At 38.1% G+C, this 25,625-nt stretch overlaps 1 protein-coding gene and 1 pseudogene across 2 annotated transcripts in view; both read right to left on the bottom strand.

Moving 5' to 3' along the window:
* SSH2 (slingshot protein phosphatase 2) overlaps positions 1–25,625 on the bottom strand; it is a 245,432-nt gene that overhangs the window by 141,811 nt on the left and 77,996 nt on the right. For both annotated transcript variants that reach the window (XM_033847851.2, XM_033847852.2), the window contains one exon: positions 3,257–3,300. In XM_033847851.2, the coding sequence (XP_033703742.1) occupies positions 3,257–3,300 (44 nt within the window). The remainder of the gene's footprint in view (positions 1–3,256; positions 3,301–25,625) is intronic.
* Positions 1–25,625, bottom strand: part of LOC141277290 (RNA 3'-terminal phosphate cyclase-like protein pseudogene) — a 120,094-nt pseudogene that overhangs the window by 16,681 nt on the left and 77,788 nt on the right.

Here is a 25,625-nt window from a genome sequence, read left to right as displayed (position 1 = left end):
TAGAAGGCACAATATCAAACCAAAGAGGATTATTCTTGAGCCTTCAGATCTAATGGGATTTGTCTCAGTAAGTTTTGGACTTACTTGGGCCCTGTCATCTTTTCTTTCCTTTCTATTTCTCCCTTTTGGAATGGGAATGTCTAGCCTATGCCTGTCCTACCATTGTATTTTAAAGTGTATAATTAATCTGATTCCACAGGTTCATAGCTGGAGAGGAATTTTGCCGCAAGTCTCACCCATATCTTATTTAGATGATATTTAAGGATTTTTTTTTTTTTTTTTTTGCGGTACGTGGGCCTCTCACTGTTGTGGCCTCTCCCGTTGCGGAGCACAGGCTCCGGACGCACAGGCTCTGGACGCACAGGCTCAGCGGCCATGGCTCACGGGCCCACCCGCTCCACGGCATGTGGGATCTTCCTGGACCGGGGCACGAACCTGTGTCCCCTGCATCGGCAGGCGGACTCTCAACTACTGCGCCACCAGGGAAGCCCATTTAGATGATATTTAGATAAGACTTTGGACTTTAGAGTTGATGCTAGAATGAGTTAAGACCTTTGGGGCTGTTGGGATGTGATGAATATATTTTGTATGTGAGAAGGAGATGAATTTTGGGGGGCATGGGTGTAATGTTATGGACTAAATGTTTATGTGCCCCCCAAGTCTGTATGCTGAAGTCAACCTCCAATGTGATGATATTTGGAGATGGGAACCTTTGGGAGGAAATTAGGGTTAGATGATGTCATGAGGGTGTGGCCAACATGATAGGATTAGTGTACATTCAAGAAGAGGAAGAGAGCAGAGCACCCTCTCTCTTACAACCATGTGAGGACTCAGCAAGAAAGCAGCTGTCTACAAGCCAGGAAGAGGGTTCTCATCAGGAAGCAAATCTGCCAGCACATTGATCTTGGACTACTAGCTTCCAGAACCGTGAGAAACAAATGTCTGAAATTTAAGCCACTCAATCTATGGTATTTTGTTATAGGAGCCCAAGCTGACTAAGACAGGTTGTTTGTTTTTTTCTTGCTGAGTTGTAAAAGAGTTCTTTTTATATTCTGGATATTAATCCCTTATTAGCTATATGATTTGCAAATATCTTCTCCCATTCTGTGGGTTGCCTTTTCACTCTGTTGTTGTGTCCTTTGATGCACAGAAGTTTTAAATTTTGATGCAGTCTAATTTATCTATTTTTGTTTGTTTTTGCCTGTGAACATTGGTTTTTAAAGGTAGCATAGTTTGAGCTAATTATACTAAAAGATTACTTTTAACTTATGACTTTCCCAATAAATGACATTTGGTTAAAATAAGAGATTAATGCAACATCTTTTTTTATTACCTGGAATTGGTATTAGTTTCAATGATATACTGTTTTTATGGTTCTTAATGGTTTGACAATTCAGTGCTATGAATAAGAAAATAGACTTGCATTGCCTCATCATTATGTAATTTTGGGGGACAATTACCCCAGTAAATGCATAAAGAAATTAACCCAGAGATCTTTAAATCTGCCCTAACAGAAAATTTAAGAATCCTTTGGAATCCTTTTTCATTCTAATGGGAATAAGGTTATGATGTCTCTGGTAAACAATGAGCTAAAATTTCTTCTAGGTTTCTGTCTCGTAGTCCTATGCAAAAGAATGACACTTCACTGTCAGATCTTCCCTAAGAGACAGTGAGAAATTAAGCTTTAAGCCTAAATTTTTGTAATAAGGCAGGAAAAATATTGCCAATAACCTCAGTTACTGATGAAAAGAAACTATTTTTATACTAAGCTGTGGTTTACACAAGCGAGGTATATATATATATCAACAAATACACGATAATTTATCATTAAGGAAGCATGCCCTTTAGCCAGCTTCTCCACAATGAACACATTTATTGTATCCGTTCTCAGTATCATCTAGTGATTGAGTTCAGAGCACACAAATTTGGTAGCATTTAAATGACCATCTAGAACTTACCAAGACTATTTCTTGTGGGAGGGAGTTGATTAAAAAAAAAACATTTTATTTCACAGACATTTAAACAAATATTTTTAAAAGGCACTTATTTCTTACAAAAGATGTACCCTATTGTGTCACAGTATAATAATGTTTATAACAGGAAAGTTGAATTCCATGCAATCTTGAGAAATTAAAATATCATATAATATAGTTTGTTGCATACAACATTGACATTGCTATTACAGACTTTCAAAGTTCTAAGGATTTCAGTGAATTCTGAACTATTGAATCTTTAATACTACCATAAAAAATTTTAAAGAAGATAACAGAAATGTTATTATATATGTCCTAGATGTCTCTCATAATTTTTTTCTTTTAATGGCAGCAGGTATTGGTATCCTTATAACATGCCCACTATTCCATGAGAGGGAGAAAAAAAGTTTCCTTGTATTTTAAAAGATTGGGTAAGTTACTTAGTATATTCTTTGTATTGAGGAAGTGAAATATTAACCAATCTGTAAAAATTGCCAAAACCTATCAAAAGGAATGACAAAAATAAGTATAAAACCAAAGGCTGAAATGTTCCTTAGTTGACATTTTCCTAAAAGGTAAGGAAATTTGCTTTTTTATTACCCAAGACAGTTCTAGAGACTTGGGTCAAAGCTGGGCCAATACTGGCCTTTCTGCATTAAAAAAAGAGAAATCTACCACTTAATTAGTTACTTTATTTACTGAGGTATAACTGACGTACAACATTATATTAGTTTCAGGTGCACAACATAATGCAGCCTACCATTTAAAATCTTTCTGAGTCAGTAACTGGATTCTTAATTTTTTTTTTTTTTTGGCTGCATTGGGCCTTGGTTGCTGGGCATGGGCTTTCCTCTAGTTGTGGTGAGCGGGGGCTACTCCTCGTTGCAGTGCGAGGGCTTCTCATTGTGGTGCATTCTCTTGCTGCGGAGCACCGGCTCTAGGCACGTGGGCTTCAGTAGTTGCAGCACACGGGCTCAGTAGTTGTGGCTCACAGGCTCTAGAGCGCAGGCTCAGTAGTTGTGGCGCATGGGCTTAGTTGCTCCGCGGCATGTGGGATCTCCCCGGACCAGGGCTCAAACCCACGTCCCCTGCATTGGCAGGCAGATTCTCAACCACTGTGCCACCAGGGAAGTCCCAGTAACTGAATTCTTAAAGTAATTCCATTTTGAGAGACCAACTAAGCATCTTGGAAAACGAGGATCAACTAATATGACAAGACTGAGAAAGAATTAGAGAAAACACACTAACTACAGAATACTATAGGATGTAATGAACAAACATACCTCCTGGGCTGTGATCGGCATTCCTCCTCCCCACTGTCTGCCTCCTGTATAGACAGAAAAATGAGAAAAAAAACTTTAAAATCTGAGGTCTCATATCATAATACCAACAATGTAATTTTACTAAGCTTTACTTGTAGGAATATCTCATTGATGCCGTGTACTTAAACTAAATTCTCTCCATAAAAAGTGACTTCAATCAATCCAGGGAGTTGATATATATCAACATAATTTACTCCTGGAGGAAACTTTCACAATAGTCTACAAATTTTTTTAATAACAAAGTGCTCATAATTAAAAGAATTACCTCTGAAAACCAACTGAAGACGCTATGTTACTGTTATGTTACTTAAAATTAAAATGAGTGGGTATTCTGACTTTCACCAACAAATCTCATCAAGATGGTCTATTAATGATTCTGATCCCCAAAGAACCACCTAAACAATGAACACCATCTTGCAAAGTGCTCATGATCACGTCACCATTACCTTAATGGCTACTACTTATTGAGTATTTATAACATGCCAGGTGCCTTGCTCAACACTTTAAGTACATTGTCCAACTTATTCCTTATAAACTCAGAAGGTTGACGGTACCCTAGTTACACTGATTCTAACACATACACATAAATTGGGATAAATTTACAATCAATGTGACTAAAAAGCATTGAATCATAGTTTAATTGCAATATTTATTTTTTTTAGTGGCACATAAAGTAACTGAGGGTGTTATGGCAATTTAGGCTCAATTAAATATGAATATTTTACAGAAACTGAAATTCACAGAAAGGAAAGAAGTTGCTCAAGGAAACTCATGTAGTAAAGCTAGAATTAAAACTGATAAAATACTGCCTCCCCACACATTGAAAAAGCATACCATTCACCCCTGCCTAACCTAGGTTAGGAATTATTATATGTTAAGATACTATACAGATCTTCATGGAGACAAGAATAGCAACATGAAGGAAAGTGAGAAAAGATGAGATAATTAATGATAGTGAGGTGCGAACTTTTTCTTTAAGTTTGTTCTCTGACATTTTATATTTGCACTCTGGTCACTTTTGCCCTATTTGGCAAACACAAAAATAGGAGGAGCAAAACAATCTCAAACAATACGTGTACTGTCTGCCGATAAGTCACCTACATTTTCGAGTTTATGGAACCATCCCCATTCACCTCTACATCATTCTACCTCCATTCCTGGGCAGCCACAGCCAGCTCTATAACTTTTATTCCCATTTCATTTTCATTATTGATTTCAGGTATGCCCATTATCTTGCACAAAGGGAAGAAGACAGCAAAGATCCTACCCTCGGAGGGAGGACAGGGGAGGTGTCATGGTATATTACACTCTGCCTACAGGGGAAGTTTTAGGTTCAGAAGTATGCCCTTTAGGAAGTGAAAAGAATGGTGCTAAAATGAAAAGAACCGATCGTCTCTACAGTCAATAGTCAGAACCTGGAAAGTTTGCAAGAATGAAAATGAGAAGACTCATAAGCAAAGATAAATGTTAGATTTTGGAGCCCAAGGGAACTGTAATAAATAGAAATGATTTCCTGGAATCTCATTTAACAAATTATTCTTCATTATTGTTATCAGCGGTTAATAGATCTCTACTTCTGATGTATTCTTCTCATTTTTTAATTGTATGAAAAATTATATGACAATAGATATATTTAAAATACATGTAAATTATAAGGCACAATAATAAAATGAATACCTGTGAACAACATTCTACTTAAAAGCTAGAATAGTACCAATACCTTTGCATTTACCTGTGTGCTTATTTCCTATCTCCCATTCTTATCCTTCGCCCAAGATGTGAGTACTATCTTGAATTTAAAAAAAAATATTTATTTATTTTGTGGTACGTGGGCCTCTCACTGTTGTGACCTCTCCCGTTGCGGAGCACAGGCTCCAGACGTGCAGGCTCAGCGGCCATGGCTCACGGGCCCAGCCGCTCCACGGCATGTGGGATCTTCCCGGACCGGGGCACGAACCCGTGTCCCCTGCATCGGCAGGCAGACTCTCTAACACTGCGCCACCAGGGAAGCCCTTATTTATTTATTTATTTGGCTGCCCCGGGTCTTAGTTGCAGGACGTGGGATCTTCATTGCCCTGTGCGGGATCTTATCTTGCGGCATGCGGGATCTAGTTCCCTGACCAGGGATTGAACCCGGGTCCCCTGCATTGGGAGCGCAGAGTCTTAACCACTGGACCACCAGGGAAGTCCCACTATCTTGAATTTTAAGTTTATAATTTTCTTGCTTTCATTTTACTATAAAAAATTTCATACATACAGAAAAGCTGAAACATCTTATAGTGAACATGTGTATCCACCATCTGGATTCTACCAGTAACATTTTTTTATATTTGCGTTATCACTTCTCTATTCATCTTTCTGCCTCACTGATCACTCCATCTTATTCTTCCGTTGCATTTCAAAGTAGTTTACAGTGTACTTGCCCTTAAATGCACATAATTAGAATGCGGTATTACAGTTCTTTCTTTTCTTTTAAGGTAAAATGTATATACAATGAAATAAATGCACAAATCTTAAGTGCACCGTTCAATGAGTTTTGACAAATGTATGTATCTGTGTAACTCAAACTTTTACCAAGAAATGCAACATTTCTATCAGCTCAGAAATTTCTCTCATTTAATACCTGGCACAACCTAGAGGCAGCCACTGTTCTTACTTTTCTTCCGCCACAATTTTTTTCCATCAAAAATTAGTATATAGCATATGACTCCATTTAAATGGTTTCCCTGTTCACATAAATAGAATCATATAGTATGTACTCTTTTGTGTGTGGCTTCTTTCACTCAGCATAATGTTTTTGAGATTCACCTATGCTGTTGTATGTAAAAGGAGTTCATTCCTTTTTATTCCTGAGGATTCCATTGTATGAATATACCACAGTTTGTTTATTCATCTCCTATTGATATATATACCCTGGATGTTTGAGTTTTTGCCTATTATGAATAAAACTTTTACATAAGCATTCTTTGCTGTTTTTTTGGTGGACATGTGCTTCTGGTTTTTTGTAGGTCATGGAACACATGCACGTGTAATTTTAGAGAAAATTACCAGGGCTTCCAAAGTGCTTATACCACTTTACATGCTTATCAACAATGTGTGAGAGTTGTAACTGAAGTCTAATTGGAAATTTTTTTCTCCTATAGTTACTGTGTTCTATGTCTTCAGAAACCTTTGCCTACCCTTTAGTCACAAAGATACTCTATAATATTTTCTTATTAAAACCTTTATGGTTTTATGTATAAGGTCTATGATCTATCCTGAATAAATATTTGTATGTGGTGTGAGATGGGGTGGAGGCTCTTTTTTTTCCCCATATCGATTTCAAGTTTTCAAGCACATTTATTGAAAAGACTTTCCTTTCTCCATTTGATAACTTGGCTCCACGTAAAAAATCAAATGACAGTGTAAGTGAGGTCTACTTCTGGGTTCTTTATTCTGTTCCATTGATCTATTTGTCATTCTTTATGCCAGTACTATATCTTTATTACTATAGCTCATAGTAAGTTTTGAAAGAAATATAAATCCTTTAACTTGATTCTTATTTTTCAGGATACCTTTATCTTCTAGTAAGACATTTTATCTTGAAATCTACTTTATCTAATATTAACATAGCTATTCCAGACTTATGCTCACTGATTGCAAGGTATATTTTTCAATCTCTTTATAACTTAAAGAATGTCTTTTATAGACAGAATGTAGTTGGATCTTGCTTTATTTTACCCATTGTGACAATCTTTGCCTTTTAATTGTAGTGGTTAGTCCTTAACATTTAATGTAATTACTGATATAGTTAGTAACATGGTAGAACCAAATCCATTTATTTTCTGTTTGTCCCCTATACCTTTATACCTCTGTTTCTCCTTTTTCTGTCTTATTTTGTATTATTTGAATATTTTTTAGAATTTCATTTTAATTTACATATTGGTTCTTTGCATTATTTTTTATTCCACTATTAAAAAAATTACATGATGTCTATATTGTTAAACAATATATTATTTAGTTTTGATTGTTTGGGGGCTTTAAAAATTGTATTACATTTATGCAGTCTTCCCAATATGTTTATTATTTTTTTATTTTTTGTCACACATACACACTGTATTTTATTTTTACACCAATATGTTTTTTAAAAACTAAATATTATGCTAATAAGATTCATCCACTTATTACCTATAGCTACAGTTCATTCATTTTTTTGCTGGGGTAAAAGACTGCATTATAGGAATATATCAAAGTTTACCCATTCGACTCAGATAGATTGGACTGTTCCTGTTTTTGGTGACATCAACCACACTGCTATAACTTCCTTGAAATGTCTTTTGGTCTACATGCACAAGGGTGTCAATGGGATATAGGTACACCTAAGGTACCTAGGAGTAGAAATGCAGAGTCACAGAATAACTAAAGGTACAAGTTTACCAGGTAGTGACAAATTATTTCCTAAAGTAGTTGTGCCAATCTATACTCTCACCAGGAAGGAGTGAGAGTTTCAGTTGTGCTAAATCCTAGCCAACACTTAAAATCATCAGATGTTTTCTTTTTCTTTTTTGCCAATCTAGTGTTATACGTATCTCACCATGGTCTTAATTTGCTGTGCCTTGACTACTAGTAAGGTTGAGTACCCTTTTAGATGTTTATGGGCTATTACTAACTTAATATCCTTTCCCTCATACATAAAATGAGCTGACCAAAAAGAGATAATTCAAATTATTTTCAGCTTTTTTGGTAGATTTTTCTACCTATGAGAATTGTGATGAGAAATAAAAAGCAAAAATACCCTTGATGTTTCCTTAGAGGCCACAAACAGCTAAAACCAGTTACATCTATAGAGGTAAACTAACATCTATTTTACACTACTATGGGCCAGGTACTTTATATGTTATTTTATTTAATGTGCACCACAACCCTATGCAGCTTGCTAAAGGTCACAATGCCAATAAATGCCACGTGGAGTCATGATTTGAACTCAGGTCTACATTTCTGCTATAACCAGCTGCTTCTTAACTAAGAATCTGCATTTGGTACCTATACCCCGGGACAGTGGTTAGGAAGGGAACTGCAGAAAAAAGCATAACTTTTCTCATGGCTTATAATAAAGTAATATCCTTTGTCACCTTTCTTCTATGACTTCTACACTTTAAAATAGTGCCAAAGGAGTGGAAATTCCTTTGGCCCACAAAAAAAGCAAGTCAGAGAAGTGTTTCTAACACAAGATACCCACATGACTTTTTTTTCTTTCTTTCTTAGATTAATATTACAATAGTCAGGCCAATGAATGATCTGCTTCCCTTTCATCTTACTTGGAAAAAGAGATTTAGAAAACAAAAACAAAAACAACTCAGTATGTCAAGGCATTATAGGCCTAAGGTAAAGTGGATTTTTTTTTAATGAAGAGTGTTGATTATGCTTATTTCAATGGTATTCACTGCCAAAAACGCAAAGATACAACATTGCTTATTCAGCAAGATTAATTACCAGATAATACAGTTATCTTGAATAGTGGCATTTAAATGGTAGGTAAAGGGGGAATGCTTACCATTCTATTGTAACAAGTGCATACACCAGACCATATATAACCACCTACCTTGTCAAGTAACTTCACATATTGTTAGTTAAAAAAAAAGAAAAAGAAAAAAGGAATGCCAGTAGTCAACATGCTCAGAACATTAGAAATCACAAGGAGAAAAGTGTAGAGATAAACATTAGTTTCTTCTTAGTAAACAGAGTAATTTCTGATGTATAAGCAGAACTAATTAATTAAATGATTAAATATATGTTTGTTGACTTTTTTTAATATTCCAGAGTCCTATTGTTAAGTAGTTTTTATTTAAAGAATATAATTTCTTCTTGATGTTCTTAAGAAAAATTTGACCTATAAACAATATGGTGTGAGATTCTGAATGTGCATTTAATTTTAGGGTATTCAGAAAACACTGACTCAAAAAGACACATGCACCCCAATGTTCATAGCAGCATTATTTACAATAGCCAAGATATGGCAGCAATCTAAGTGTCCATCAACAGATGAATGGATAAAGAAGATGTGGCATGTATATATATATATATAAATATATATATATATATATAAAATAGAATATTACTCAGCCATAAAAAAGAATGAAATTCTGCCATTTGCAACAACATGGATGAACCTAGAGGGTATTATGCTCAGTGAAATAAGTTAGAGAAAGACAAATATTCTATGTTATCACTTATATATGGAATCTAAAAAATAAAATAAACAAATGTTTGTAACAAAACAGAAACACACTCATAGATATAGGGTACAAATTGGTGGTTACCAGTGGAGGTGGGGGAAGGGGGTGGGTAAGACAGGTGTATGGGATTGAGAGATACAAACTACTATGTATAATAAGTAAAAAGGATATATTATACAGCACAGGGAAATATAGCCACTATTTTGTAATAACTTTAAGTGAAGTATAATCTATAAAAATATTGAATCACTAATGTGGTACACCTGAAACTAATATAATATTGTAAATCAACTATACTTCAATTAAAAAATAAAATACATAATTTTAGGGTACTCGGGAACCATTAAGTATGAATTGAAAAATTAATGTATTCTTATTAATCTACTTAATACCTGAGCATAAAAGTAGGTAACTAAGTAAAAGATGTTTGGAAAAAACGTAAGCACCCAAGTCATATTTGCTGAGAAGTAGGCTGGAAGTGCTGCCAGCCTTGAAAAACACCAGGCTAGGTAGGTGTTAAGCAATAATTTCCCAAGCTTTATTGTTGCAAGATTCTTTACACTCTCCATACACTCCAATCCAAGTGGACTCATTCATCAGTTTTCAAAAGCAACTATTAACTTCCTTTGTCTGTGCTGTTTCATCATCCTGGAAGGCCCCTCTCCCCTCTCCTATATCCTTCCCTAGCATTCAAAGCTGGTTTCAAAAGCCAGTAGTTCATGGTATTTCTTCTATCACTTTACTGATAGGCTGTCTGCCTCCCTCCAAACCTGACTGTCACTGTGCATGTTTCCTGTGGCACTACCGAGATCTGTTTCTGGGTTACCACTGGGTTCTTGTTTTATGTTCCATTATCAGACTGTAATCTGCCTTATTTTCCCTTTGCATCTCACTCTGCGTTTAGCACAATGCCCTAGGTGCAGATGGAACTCGATAAAGAGTTGAATGAATGCGTGATTAGAGCGGTGAACTAAAACCATGTGAACACTTGGAGCTAATTGGCTGTGCATTCTCAGCTAGTGAGGACTATGCCAGTTATGTTTTCTCCTTAGCCGGTTAAAAGAATAGTTTTTGTTGCTCAGGAGTTAGCCTGTGACGAAGATCTGGAAGTAATACCTTAGGTTTTCCCTTTGGTTAAACAGACAGAATCATTCACTTGCTCTCATTTATGTATTCATTCACTCATTCAACACGAACTGACTACCTATTATGTGTTAGGTACTAGGCACCAGGAATTAAAATTAAGCAAAACTGCCCTTATCCTTGGATAGTTCACATTGTATTAGGGGAGACAGTTCCATAAGCCAAAAAATTATAATGATATGTCATTTGGCTTACAGCAGCGGATATTCAAAATGCTATAGAAACAACAGAGGAGGAAATGACTAACTGTGGGGCTTGGATATGCTTCATAGAAGTTAATTTTCAGGCTGGGCTTGAATTAGTGGGTTTGTGTTGGATGGAAAATAGAAGGAAAGAGTATTTCAGGCAGAAACGTTGGCAAAAGGAACAGAAAGAGGAGTAAGAGTCTGGACATTTAGGGAATGGTGAGCAGCTATGAATTGCTGGAGCAAAGGTACGGGTATTGGGGGTTAAGGCTATCAAGTAATATTGATGTTATGAGTCCATAAAGGTAGGAATATTAAGATAACAGTCCTATGATCACAAAAAGTGGTTGTGGATTATCCATTAACTGGACTTCAGATTATCCATCAGTCACTTCTGCCCCTGGGAGAAAATTAATACTGGGAGGTGTCTGTCAGACAGGATAAAGTAATCTGGTAGTCTTCCTAAGAATGGACGTGAGCTTCGAAATCAGAAGAGTCCTGCTTCTGGCTTTTGGAAGAAGCAAACAGGCTTAGGAGGAAGTGAAGGCACCATTTTGCCACTTGGTTACTGGTAAGAGAAGGCTTAGATTCTCTCCTAGAAACAAGAGACAAAGAAGATGGGGATGGAACCAGCAGTTTGGGTTATCCATTGCTTAATAACAAACTACTAATTTATTATATTTCATGATTTCATGGGTCAGAAATTCAAGCAGTACTTAGCTAGGCAATTCTTCTGCTCCACATGGCATTGCTAAAGGTCAGTCAGTGCTACTCAGGTGGTATTTAGCTAGAAGATGGGCCAGTAGTCAGGGTCCAGGCAGCTTTACTCACATGTCTGACATCTCAGCCTGGAAAACTGGAAAGCGGGGCTCAAGTGGAAAGTCAACTAGAACACCTATGGATTGGGCCTTCTCAAAGTCCATTGTGGCCTCAGGGTTGGTCTTTTCGCATGGAGGCTTAGAACTCCAAAAGGCTAGGCTCAGAGCTGGCACAGTGTCACTTCTGCCATGCTCTGTTGGTGTATTAAAGAAGTCTAGCCCAGATTCAAGGGGAGGGGAATTAGACACTATCTCTCAGTGGGAGAAATAGCAAAGAATCTGCAGCCATCTTTAATCAACTCTACCAATTCTGGTGACCAGCTAGTAAGTATGTAGGCAAGAGAGTTAATGAAGTAGAACTTCTAAAGACTAGGGCCATAGAGATATCCAGGAGAGTAAAGAATAAAGAAGATGATTCTTATGTCAGTACAAGATGCACTGAAGGCCACAGGGATACTTTTATAGGCTGGTGTCTATAACGAAGTGTCCTCCCATTTGGAAGGCTGAAGATCAGAAAGGACCTGCAAGTGTGGTCACACACACACTCTACTGACCAGGACCAGAATGAATAACCTGGGCACTCACATCTGAGAAGCTGGTCTGTAAGAAGGTCAGACACCATCAAATCAGCAGTCCCAATATAATTTGACTTTGTTTTAAAGTCTAGCTTAAATTGAGGTGAATAGTACTTGCTGGTATTAGGAACCAAAACAGAGAGTCAATCTAGTCATATTTTAGAGAGATGTAACATGCATTAAAGTAAAATATGGAAGCCAGAATACAGTGCAATACTTATTACCGACATCAAAGCCACACCATGCTCTCACGACAGGGTTTAAGAAGCCCTAAATAAACTTTCTTGCCCATGATTTCAAGCAGTAGAAAACTTCTGTGAGACACCTACTATTTCTCAAGTGTTTCCTTTGAATTCCTTTCAAATACAAATATGTATGAAACACAGTTGGAATGGTTAATGAGGTACTTCCTCAGTGATGAGAAAAACAGCTTGATTAGAATGTGACTTCAATAACTCTGAAGAACACCAAGTCTTTGGTCAACAGCTAGTTTAAGACGTATCACAGTCCAGTCACTGCCCACTAGAAAACCCGAGCTCTGGGTGTAGAGCTGTTATTGGATGCCTTTTGTTTACAATCCTTATTCCACTTAAACATTTTATTTAAGATATGTGACTTAACCCACCCACTTGCCATAATTAGAGAGTTGCTAGACTGTCTTTTCTACCACAGAGATCCAACTCCTTGAGGCTACTTGGTTTTAAAAAGCAACTAGTCTGAATCTGTCACATCTGACAAGCATGCAATATGGAAACTTCATAGGTCACTGGTTCTTAACTCTGGCTCCATTCAAACCCTTTTTAATAACAAAAATCTCCAGGCCTCATGCCTACAGGCTTTTATTCTTTAGCTCTGAGGTGAAGCCAGTGGTGTGCTAGAGCCAACTGCTAGATTTTTAGGGATCTTATGAGACTCACATTGGTAGCTTGAAATTAGCCATGCTAGGAGTATTTACCAGGGAAGTCAGCAAATGCTACAAAGCAGCCCTTACCCAGAAAACAGGTTTTTGAACATTTACCAGCACACCATGAGGTGTGGGGCCCAAGGATCTGCACATTTTAAAAGCTCCTGATAACTGACAAGCAGTTAAGATTGAAAACATTTGTCTTTAAGGTCTGGAAAAACATCAAAAAGCTCAGAGTACACAGAGCTACTCCTCCTCCAGATAACTGTGCTAGGTGCCAGGGAGATCAGTGACGATGGGAACTCAGCTCTCCAGAAAGATCTTACGTCTCCCTTCCTAGACAGTAAGCTCTGTAAGAGCAGGACTATGTTTGCATAGTGGCAGTCATACAGAAGATGCTCCGTAGGTATTAGATTAATTAATAAGTATTGCCCAAGGTATGGTAACCAGTAAGTGGCAAAATTGGGAATACACCTTAGGTTAACTCAGTATATCATGTGCCTCATCTCCATTCAATTATTGGTCATATCCTTGGTTTGTCAATCCAAAATGAGGGCTTAAACATGGAGTAGAGAGCAAGCAGCATCCGTCATAAGATAATAAGACTCTGCCTGTGTGCCACTCCATAATTTAAAGTCTTTTCATGACTATTATCTCATTTGAGCCAACCTAGGATAAATGCAGCACAGGTATGATTAATACTTATTTTTCAGCTGAAGAAACTGCCTCATGAAAGTGAGATAATTTGCTCAAAGTAACCTAAGAGTAAGGAGCAGTCAGGATTCTGTCTGAGAAGGGCAAATATACCTTCTACTGAAACAAACTGCTCCTCTTGCTTAAAGGAATACTCCAGGTACACCAATAGGGGCCTAAGACCTTGTCTTTATCTCCCTGTCCAGATTCTGTTTCCTTCTATTAAAGTGAAATTCCACATCCCACTCTCTGAAGACCTCACACTTGGTCCATTTCCTTCATTGTAGCCTGAGGCCTCAATACGGACATATGGTCTTATGTTCAGCCAGGACATGGTGGTACAACTGTACTAATTGTTTACACACTGAAATACCGAATGGTAAAGAGTGGTTGCCTAGAGCCCCTCTGAATGTTTCACGATCCAGCAACAATCGGGTTAATGCCTGGTAGAGTAGAGGACCTCCAGGTCTTACTCCTGCCTATTCTGATTGGTTGATAGCTGTGCCATATTGCTAAATATTCTGAATATCACCTCTACCCATGGCAACATCTTTACTGTTCTCTAACCTTTGGTTTAAAATTCTTGACTCTGATCTTAGCTTCACCTTGGAGATAGTGCCTCTATAATCTGTTCTCTTGTTTGTGTGTCCTGCTAGCTACACCCCACTTGCTTAGCTTGGCTTCTGGTTTTATTACTGGTCCTCTGCTATACATGATTAGCATTCCTCCACAAGGAATTTAAACTATAAAAAGCATTGATAACACCTGGGGGAGGCTAAGTACAATCCACGTATGAAGAGTCTTTTAATATTAAATCTTTGAATTGTTTATGGATATAAAGAATTAGACTATGATCAACCAAAGTTTAAGTTGAAACATTATTCAGAAATAAGGTCAAAGAACACATGCAGAAGGGTAAAGAAGCAACACTGATTACTTACCAAATATTACTAAACTAACAGCATGATTATTTTCAAATTTCCAGTCATTTTCAAACTAAGGAGTTGATAAATACCGTCACTGGTTCTGACCAAAAAGAAAATAGAATATTTAAAACAGATGTACTGCTGTCAGTTTTGATTAGGGGGAAATGCATTGCTTTTTTGTTAATATTTATATTGAAATCTAGACAATTAGCTTTTCAGCCATAAACAGGGGAAAAGATAGAGGCGGGATGCTCAATATCTTTGAATGGCAAATAAATAATCAACATATTCATTTAGAGCTGCTAGAGTCCACCAGAGACAAAAAGAAATACAAGACAGTACTATGCTCAAGGAGCTTATCTGCCTGAAGAGATAAGGCTGTTATATTTGAAAAGTTGATCCAACAAATACAGTGTAAATTTATGGCACAGGAAGTATATTGCATAGGAGTTCAGAAGTGAGAACACTGTGGGTACAGTGTTCACAGGAACAAGAGAGCTTTGAATCCAGTCTTGAAGGAAGAGGAAGATCTGAAGAGGCACAGAGGCTGACAGAGCATTTGAGACATGAACAAAAAGGAAAGGACAGTGGGAATATGTCTGACACACTGGGGTGGTGGTGAACTGACCAGTTGAGTTGAAACCCAGGGCTTGCCTTGAGGTAAGCTGCAAAGATAAGTTGCAGAAGGCAGGGGTCTAGACCTGATCCTAGGGGGAAGCCAGGGAGGGGATTTATCAGCATCTTAGAAAGTAGAATAAAATTATAAATATGTTGCTTTTGTGGTAATAAAAAATTGTTTAAGGAAACAGAGGCTAAAATTGGAAAGCCAATTGAGAAAACTTAGGTATTTTTCCTAAAGCCGGGAGACACTGGTTAATTTAACCACATATCTCCACTAGAGGGCAGACAATTCAAAGGTTACACTGTGATGGAACTGGAGAAACAGTGCATCCACAGAAAACTAACACTAAGAGTAAACACCATACGTTGTTGCTTAAAGACCATTTTCAGTGCCTTCAGCCCTGGAAAGAGCCTTTAGTTAGCAGATAAATCTTTCACAGGTTAGCTTTATGTGGTATAAAATGTGTCTTAATTGCAAAATGGACTGGTGGAAAAGTTATACTTTGGGAATCTGGCTTGGCTGACAGACACATGTGCTTACACATGACAAGCATACTTTGGAATGCCAACAGTAGCACTCATCACTGGCTAATTTACCTCAATCTTCCCCACCCATCTCAGGCACATCCTAACCACCACTCAAGACACAGCCTAACAATGTGTATACCACCTGGACCATGATTTCAATCTGGGTTCTCCTTTTGGTCAACTGGGGAGATGCTTGGTCCTAAGGGCTCATAACCCTTTAAAGTCAGAGTAACGTGAGGCCACCAGACAGAGGTCCTTCTATGTGCATTTGTCTTAGTAGGCTGAGGAGCTGTCATACAGGGGTGTTGGCGGGAGTCCCTCAGGTCTCACTAACTGGGACACAGCATCAATATTAACATCTAAATAAAAGGACTGAGAATTCCATCACACATTCAGACGCTAAAATAGACCTGCAAAGTACTATAAACACTTTTTCTGTTTTTTTCTCTTACAAAATGTCTCTCGTTAAAGGTGCAAGGGCAATTTTCGATTTAGTAGGTTGACTTTCTGCCATTAGCTGGAAGTAGCTTTGACCAATGGTGACCAGTGCTCATATCACAAGAATTTTCTTTTCCCCTGGAAAATGACAACATTTAATTTCAGATATCAGGTACTTCAACTGCAGGTGAATTGTGCTATTCTAAAATTCTTACAGTATTTCCAACAAGCTAGGCCACCTTATCTCTTAGACTTTGCCATATTCTTCTCTCTGCCTGGTACACTTCATTCCCGTCTTTGCTTGCCTACTTCTTCTCATCCTTCAGATTGTAGCTTAGGTGTCCCCTTCTCCAGAGGCTTTCCCTGATGCCTCTACACTGAGGCATATTTCGAGAGTATCAATTTTTTGTGTGTGTGTTACGCAGGCCTCTCACTGTTGTGGCCTCTCCCGCTGCGGAGCACAGGCTCCGGACACGCAGGCTCAGCAGCCATGGCTCACGGGCCCAGCCGCTCCGCAGCATGTGTGATCTTCCTGGACTAGGGCACGAACCCGTGTCCCCTGCATCAGCAGGCGGACTCTCAACCACTGCGCCACCAGGGAAGCCCCCGAGAGTATCAATTTTACTTGATGCGAAGTAATATTTTTATAGCAACAGAGATACAGATACATAAAAATGCGCATGAAATTTAAAGTAAATCATAAGAACTCAAATACATTTCAGTCTTGTAATAAGCTCCTTTAAACTTTATATATCCACACTGCCAGGGGTTCCGCATTCACACTGTTCTGCTGTTAGAGCAATTTCTCGTGGAAAGGTTTGAGGAGCACTGCAGAGGACTGCTGTATGTAACTCTGAAGTTAAGCTTGTGCCTAATATTGAAAAATTAAGATAGAAGTTAAATTTGGGGGGGTATGGTAGTTAATAAATACGAAGAGAAGATCAGGTGCTTATGACTCCTTGGACTAATCCCTAAGACTACAGGCATGTCATTAACTTTATCTGGCTTCCATAAACAAAAGACAAAAAAACAGAAGTTCAGAAAAAGCTGATTCAGCACTTAAACAAACCAACAAACAAACGCAAAGCCTCCAAACTTACTTGAAGTGAAACATAGGTATTGAAAAGAAGGAAAAAATATGAAGTTATAAATCAGAGTACGATCTAATTCCTAATATAGGTTAGGCCTAGCTCGTGATCCTTGCTAACACACTGAACATCATAAAGAAACCAATTATTAGGTCTTCCACAGTTAAAACACTCCTTGCTTTTCTTTATTAATGGAAATAAATGACAGAGAAAAAAGTAATTGGCAACTTAATGCAGGAAGATTTTAATTACACTCACAGTCACCATTAACCTTGACAACCCACCAACTAACATGTAACAAGACAGTACCTCCCCCACTAATATTAGTCTAACTAAAACTTCATGAATACCTTCATGAGAAAGGTAAAATCTTATGAGAAGCATGCAATCATCTGAATTTCCCTCCAACGGTTGAAAATCAGCATCATGTGTTGTCAATATATAGACTAACCCACCTCAGAAGCTTCTCAGTTACTCCCTCTTTTAAGTATTATTTTTCTTTAACTATGTCCACATGTCTCGTTTTCTCCTGTAACCTCACTTTTACTTCCCTAAGGCTCCTTCCTATCTACTATTCCCTTCCATTTCGCACAAACCTCAAGTTCTCTCATTGGTCTTCTTTTTACTTTTATATCTTGAGATAACTTAAGAAAGTACTTATGCTCTAAACTTTGGGAAAATACTGATGCATTTCCCCCTGCCACCCTCCCACCAATTAACAGTCTAAGACAGAAGAAACTGTTATAACCAACTTTTCAATGCAATACTTTTCTTCTGCCATCCTCAGGGAGATCAGAATACAACTCACCAGTGATGCTTAAGGTCATTAGAATCTGACAAGTAACTACAGGAAGCCTATAATGATATAGTCAGATTATTTTGCTAATTATCCTATGTTATCTATTAGTAATGTACTCTTTGATCTAGATTTTCCCCCCAAAACTGAACAGAACTAGGGAAGGGAGAAAAAAAGGTAAACATAAAAGGCAAGATGAGTATACAGTAACTGACAGGAAGCCCTCTCCCCTATTTATAGATTCTAACATAAATAAGCTTAACTATGAAAGCATCTATCCTCATTTTCATTGGTTAAATATTTCTTCTTGAGAAACTAGTACAGACCCGATAGGAAGTTGGCTGAATGTGTAAATTCAAAGAATCAATAAAAGGCACCAATAATTGCATAAAAATGCAATTCCTGTAAGCAAAGGTTAAGTATAAAAAGGCATTCCACAGATAATATCCTGGTCAGTAAATACCTCTGAGCAACTACCAGGAAATATTTATTACTTGCCTAATTTCCTAGAACCATAACTTTCCTGATAAACAATGTCTTGAACACCCCATGAAAAGAATAACCAAGGCTACTAAGTGTTGGTAAAACGAAACATTACACACTGCTATTTCATATAACTTGAACAGAGTCAACTGAAACTACAGAATAAAATAGTAGCTATAAAGTGTGCTGTAGATTAAAAAAAAAAAAACCTCTCAACCTAATAAAGTGAATTGAGATGGCAAACAAAATGCTTTCATGTCATGTTTTCACTTCGATAAAGGAAGCAATCAAACCATCACATAAGCATAACTAAAACTGCAACTACCAATAGCTGGGAGATAAAATAGTACCACCGGTATTTACCACACATACACAGACAGCATGCCCCAGGTCCCAGAAATTATGCTGTCTGCAGTAAAAATCCTAACTCCCTTCTAGAAGTTATTTCTCAAAGCTTCCTTTCGTTCCTCATCACTGGTTTACTGAATAAAACAAATTTAAATAAAACATTTCTACTGATTGTCTGATATAAGGCTGCCCTGGAGACTACCTCAACCAGAGGCCATTAATGTAGACTTTAGATTTCAAATTATAAGGAAGCCTATTGGAAAACTAGTAAATAAACAAATAAATAAATAAAAATTAAAAAAGGTTTTAATTGTTATGAAATTCAGTTTAGATTAAACTCAGCCCCTTGCCACCTCTCTCTTCCCAGGGGTCCTTGGATTGTGCAGCAATTTTTGCCTTTGTTACTTAGGGGAACCATCAACCATGAGAACTCTGGCACTTTCGCTTTTCTTCTGTACCACCTACAAGCATCTGAAAGAGTCCATTCAGAATTCCAAACCATTTCAAATTATTCTTAGCACCATGTCCCACGGAAATGCCTCAGTCAAAAACATATTATGCTTTGACTCTCTTTCATCAAAGACTTGGTTCCTGCTTCTTAGGAGGAAAAATCATGAAAAATCCTAAAGTCTCTGATCTTCCTCAACTGGGTATGAGCTCTCCTTTCCTAAAAGTCCTGTCCTTTCTTCTCGTATTTCTCTTCTTCCTTGAATTATAATTACATGTAATCACATCTTATCCTGATTAAGAGTAAAGCACCTAATAGATACTCTATAAATATTTATTGGATGAGTGAGTCACTGGAACAAATAAATTATAAAAAAAATGTTTCTAGGTAAGGAAAGGAAAAATGAGTAAACTGGACTTCAAAATAATGAAAAACCATGGAGGGGGAAAATTGTGATCCACTATATAGAAAAAAAGAATTGGAAAAACAAAAACTAACCAGTCAACCAAGCCAATAATAACCAAAAGGATATCTAAATGTGTTATACCTAATAAGCCTTGGAATTCATGATCATAAGAGACTGGAAACAAGAGCTAAATAATAACCTGGGTCAAATTTGTAGCTAAGGGCAAAGCCCACACTTAATATAATCACAGAACCAGAATCACCGAGGCCCTCTTAAAAAACGCTGCTACCTCCCTGTATACTAGCCTAACCGTTCAGCATCTCCAGTGATATGTGACCTACCAGCTCAGTCACCTGAGACTGGCAACTAGTTAACATAAAGTGCTGCACTTCCTCAATCTCATTAAATTCAGCAAATTTTAAGTCATGTATATTTCTAGATATGAAAAGCTTTTGTTAAAATGATGTCATATAATCACTGAAGAAAAACTTCATATGAGCCAGGTACTCTTACTTTCCTCTCTACCGATCCTGGTTTCTTCCAATCCTCATTCCCATAAAAGCACATTTTAATGTACAATGCATAGCTCTTGGCTTTGCGAAAATCAACCTGGCTCTAATTCTGCCTGACGATCACAGTGGGATCTAGGTTGGCCATACTTACCACTAATAAAATGGGCTAATCTTGAATAGCTAATCACATTTGCAAAGTGATCGCAATCATATTGTGCTGTTATGTTGGTATTAATGGTGAGCTGAAATTTCTGCTTACAGAATCAAGAGTCTGGGACATGAGTAAGCTTGATCTCTTTCTCTCAAAGGACTATTTTTATCAGGCTTCCTCTGAAACTTTTAAAAAGTGCCATAGAATCATTGTGAAAAAATTAAATACTTTAGTTCTACTCCACTGAAAACTAAAATGAAAAATATTTTCTATACAGATGAAACGCAGATTATAATTAATAAAATTTATGCATTATAAAAAATAAGCTGACTTGTTGGGAAGGTGAAGTTGCTTTCATCAAACATACAGGTCTTTAAGACATTTCGTGGGATATATTAAAATAAGCAACAGTTTCATATTTTAAAAAGGGGCATTAGGAATGTTAACTTCATGACATTTTCATTAAAAAATGAAAAGAGGTGCATTTTGAACACATATGATTACAAAATCACAGTAGAGTTTCCAGAGCCGTCTAAGCAGGTACTTTCCTCACTCTACTAAGAATCTGACACCTTGCATTAGGCCAATGACTATATATGCCTTCCTCACATTCCTCAGGCTCTACCACCCCCATACTGGGCCGCCCCTCTGGCTTCCCACAGTGACTCCCTGCTTACCATACACACAGGCTCAAACAACCAGCTCCAGGGCACCTCCCTCATGTTGATGCCCCCTCACCTCGCTTGGGCTCCAATATCCCACCCACACTGGGCCTCAGTGCCCACCTGAAGATACCTACCATGCTTAGTCCTATCTAATGGCTTTTGGATTGAATTGTTAGAGAAGGAGAAGAAGGGTGTTTTATCTTTCAGTGCTTCGGTTATAAATACAAATAAAGACAACCACATTTATCTAACACATATTTATTCAACTTCAACTATATACGTACGAGGCACTATAATAGGTCCAGTGGGACTATGTAGCCCTCCAAGAGCTTCTCTTCTCTCTGAGGAGCCCACAATATCTCTACTTATTACTCAGGATGTTTTCCAATCTCAAGTAATAAAAAAAAAAAATCCATCAAAAAGTGGCTTAAGAGACTTCCCTGGTGGCACAGTGGTTAAGAATCCTCCTGCCAATGGAGGGGACATGGGTTCGAGCTCTGGTCCGGGAAGATCCCGCATGCCGTGGAGCAACAAAGCCCGTGCGCCACAACTACTGAGCTCGCGTGCCACAACTACTGAAGCCTGCACACCTAGAGCCCGTGCTCGGCAACAAGAGAAGCCACCGCAAAATGAGAAGCCCGTGCACCACAACGAAGAGTAGCCCCCGCTCTCCGCAGCTAGAGAAAGCCCTCGCACAGCAACAAAGACCCAACGCAGCCAAAAAAAAGAAAAAAAAAAAAAAGGCTTAAACAATACAGAAAAGTATCATCTTGATTAATTCAGTAGTTGAACTTTATCAAGAATGAAATTTTCCTTATCTTTCTGCTCTGCCATCCTGATTGTTTCAGCACCGCTCTTAGGCTAATATGGTCCCAAGATTACTGCCACATTCAAGGTCCATCACATATATACCCAACATCAGTCAGCTGAAGAAAACAGCTCTTCCCCTGTGTCTCTTAAGTACAAGGAAAACTGTCCCAGTAGTTTCCTCCTCAACCTCCTCCCACATTTTCTCTCATCTGAACTGGATACATGCTCATTCTTAAGCCAACCTCCAGCAGGGGGATGGTACCCTCTGATTGGCTGTTACACGAAACAACAACTAACCTTTATTTTTCTATTTAAGCCAGTTTCTGTTACTCTCAACCAAGATTCCTGACAAATCTATTATGAACCACATTTTCCCATGTGCACCAAGGAGAGGTAAGAGAAGAAAAAAATTTTATTTCCATTTTATTTGTTTCCAATTTTTTATTTCCACCTTACAGGTAGAAAAATTAAAGCACCGACAGGTTAAAATTACAGATCACTATTGTGCTTTGCCCATGAGAATATGTTGGCCCTCATGTAAGCTGGAAAGTCCAGCACAGATATTGAAGATACAATAATTTACACACACATTTTTTATTTATATATATATTTTTTTTTATTTTTTTTTTTTTTTTGCGGTACGCGGGCCTCTCACTGTTGTGGCCTCTCCCGTTGCGGAGCACAGGCTCCGGATGCGCAGGCTCAGTGGCCATGGCTCACGGGCCCAGCTGCTCCGCGGCATGTGGGATCTTCCCATCCCGGACCGGGGCACGAATCCGTGTCCCCTGCATCGGCAGGCGGACTCTCAACCACTGCGCCACCAGGGAAGCCGCATAAATATATTTTTAAAGCAAAATGCTCCCTAAAATTTCAGTGAAAAAAATTTTATATATCTGCCTTTGAAGTCCAGGACAGTGGAGGGAGGAGAAGACAGGATGTTTTGAACAAATGCCGTCACCTCAAAGAGACACGGTTAAAGAGGGTGTTCAGGTCCACAGAGCTCATTGCTGCCTGTATCACACACTCACTTTGCAGAGTGCAGGCACCTTCCTTATGGTTATCTGCCAAAGGCTCTGTTAATTTCAACACTTCCATACTGATACTACATGGCTGCAAATCAGGCTTTTGTTCAATCTGTCCTTAAACCATTTACTCCTACCTGTCTGGTTTCTTTATTTTCAGATAGCAAGGCCTGGTTACGGAGATGCTATCCTTGTCCTGGCCACATAAGAGAAATTCTCATGGGTAAGGCTAGAGTGTTTACATAGTGTCTGAGTTTTAAACACCCGTCATTATAGACTTTGTCCTGCCACATAATATGAAACAAGGCAACTATAATTTGGTCAGAGGTCACAGCCCTAAAAGCAGATTTAGTTCCTGTATGGTAAACCAAGAAACACTGCTGTTTGCTTCTAGCCTTGCAGCTTAATACTTAACTGCAGTAACTATGCATACTAAATATTTTAATAATCTCATTCTGCAGATATTAGTATTTCTAGATGTCATATTAAAAGATTTTTTCACTTGATTTAGAAAATTTTAATATATAAAAATATATTCCAAACAAGTATCACTTAGATGGGCTACAATAACCTACAGCATTAAAATCTTAGTGGCTTAAAATAATAAGTTTCTCATTTATGCTATATGTCTGTCTTAGGTTGCTGGAGATTCTGCTCCATGTTACCCTCTCTCATCTGGAACATGACTAGTCACTATGGCAGGGAGAACTGAATATAGTGAGTCATGCATCAGCCCTTCAGACTTAAAGGCATCCATCCATCTGGAAGAGACAAAAGTCACATATTTCATTTGCCAAAGCAGTCACATGATCATGCCCCACTCCCAAGGAATTATAATCCTACCATTATCTGGAATAAGGAGGACCAGAAATATTGGCAAACACAAACGACTACTACAATAATAGATAAGGATACCGTATTATACAAGAAGCAATGTGAGTTAAGAAAAACAAAAAAGGTAGTGGTTCATGTAACTGGTAAATCCAAGAGGGATTAAAAAAATGCAATGATGTTATTAGGTCTCTACTTTCTCCTCTCTCTTTGGACTCTGCTTGCTTCCCATTCTTAGGCAGACTATCTCAATGTGGTAGTTAGATGACCACCAACCACACCAAGCATATATCATCCTCTTAATCAGACAGTCCAGAAAAAGAACTTAAACTTTTTACTCCCAGCGTCCATCTCTCTCTCAACATGACCCTGACTGGTCCAGCTTGGGTCATGTGCTACCCTGGATCAATCATGGTATCCAAGGAAAAGGGATACTTTGACCAGCCTGACATGGGTCTATGGGCATATGACCAATCCCAGTGGTAGAAAAGCAGGGCCAAGTGATTGTCAGCCCCACCAGAATCACATGGAATAGAGCAGATAAGCTCCCAAAATGAAAGCAGACCATACCAAAAATGTAGCAGCTATCTACCCAGAGAACTCTGTTATTTCATTTCCTACCTCATTCCCCTCAACTCTGATGACATGTGTGAGATTAAATTCTACAAACATAAACTCATGTGTTCTTGGCTCACATTGTACAAATTGTTGGTGATGTTAAGCCAGATCAGCTGTAAAACACATTAGGGAACATATATAGGTAAATCCTGGGACAAAATTCCTTTATTTTGCATAAAGTTCCTCCAAGTACAAACCCAAGCAATTAACAAGGAAATTCATCTTACAGAACCAATGCAAGGGATGACTATTGAGAAACCCAAATGAATGATAACATGACAACACGATTACTAGGCTTACGAGTAAGAGGGTCAAAGAGTGACTTCCCAAGGTCAGAGACAACACGTAGTCATGCTAGATTTGAACCTAGCACTTCCCTTGGCGGAGGCAGAAGGTGAAATGGTAACAGGCATCAAACTACAAGCTTTACAGGGCAGTGCTTTCTGGTTTTGTTCACAGATGTACCTTAAGCAACTAGCATAGTGTATACTACATGCTAAGTGGTTGATGAAGAGGGGCAAGGATAAAGTTCCTTTTCCTATTTTAAATAATAGTCAACACATAAAATAAACTTGGTTTTCCTACACTGTCAGTCTTCTAAAATTTCAGTAAACAAATTTCTACAGGAATAAAATGTTCAGTTCCCAGGAAGTTCCAGGTAACACACACTGTGACTTGGTACACTCCTCAATATAGCTTAGTGAAGCTGGGCAGGAAAAACAAAACAATGAAAGAAAAAGAAAAGCAGAATGAATGAGTACATTAAAAAACCAACATAGCTATAGCATCTATATGTGAACATTTTTTTAGATCAACATAAGCCCACACCACTTTAGGTTTTAGCAGTAATGCTACATAACACATTAGTTAATCATTTAAAAGAATGTAGTTACATATGGTAGAACCTCTGTTTATCTTCCTGCAACAGCTAGGGAAAGCCCTATTTTTGGCCAAGTGCTTCCTTACCCAACACTCTCTCCGCTGCCAGAACAATTTAGCTAATACTTTTGGGTCTTCCATTAGAGCACTGAGTGACAGAAAAGGCAGCTCTGCAGGTGGAGACATCATGTTAGACAAGAGAAAGAACAAAACACAAAGCTCACTTT

Source organism: Tursiops truncatus, chromosome 20 (assembly GCF_011762595.2).
Source record: "Tursiops truncatus isolate mTurTru1 chromosome 20, mTurTru1.mat.Y, whole genome shotgun sequence".
Lineage (NCBI taxonomy): Eukaryota > Metazoa > Chordata > Mammalia > Artiodactyla > Delphinidae > Tursiops > Tursiops truncatus.
Note: the sequence above shows the minus strand (reverse complement) of the source record. Positions and strands in the feature narration are given on the sequence as shown.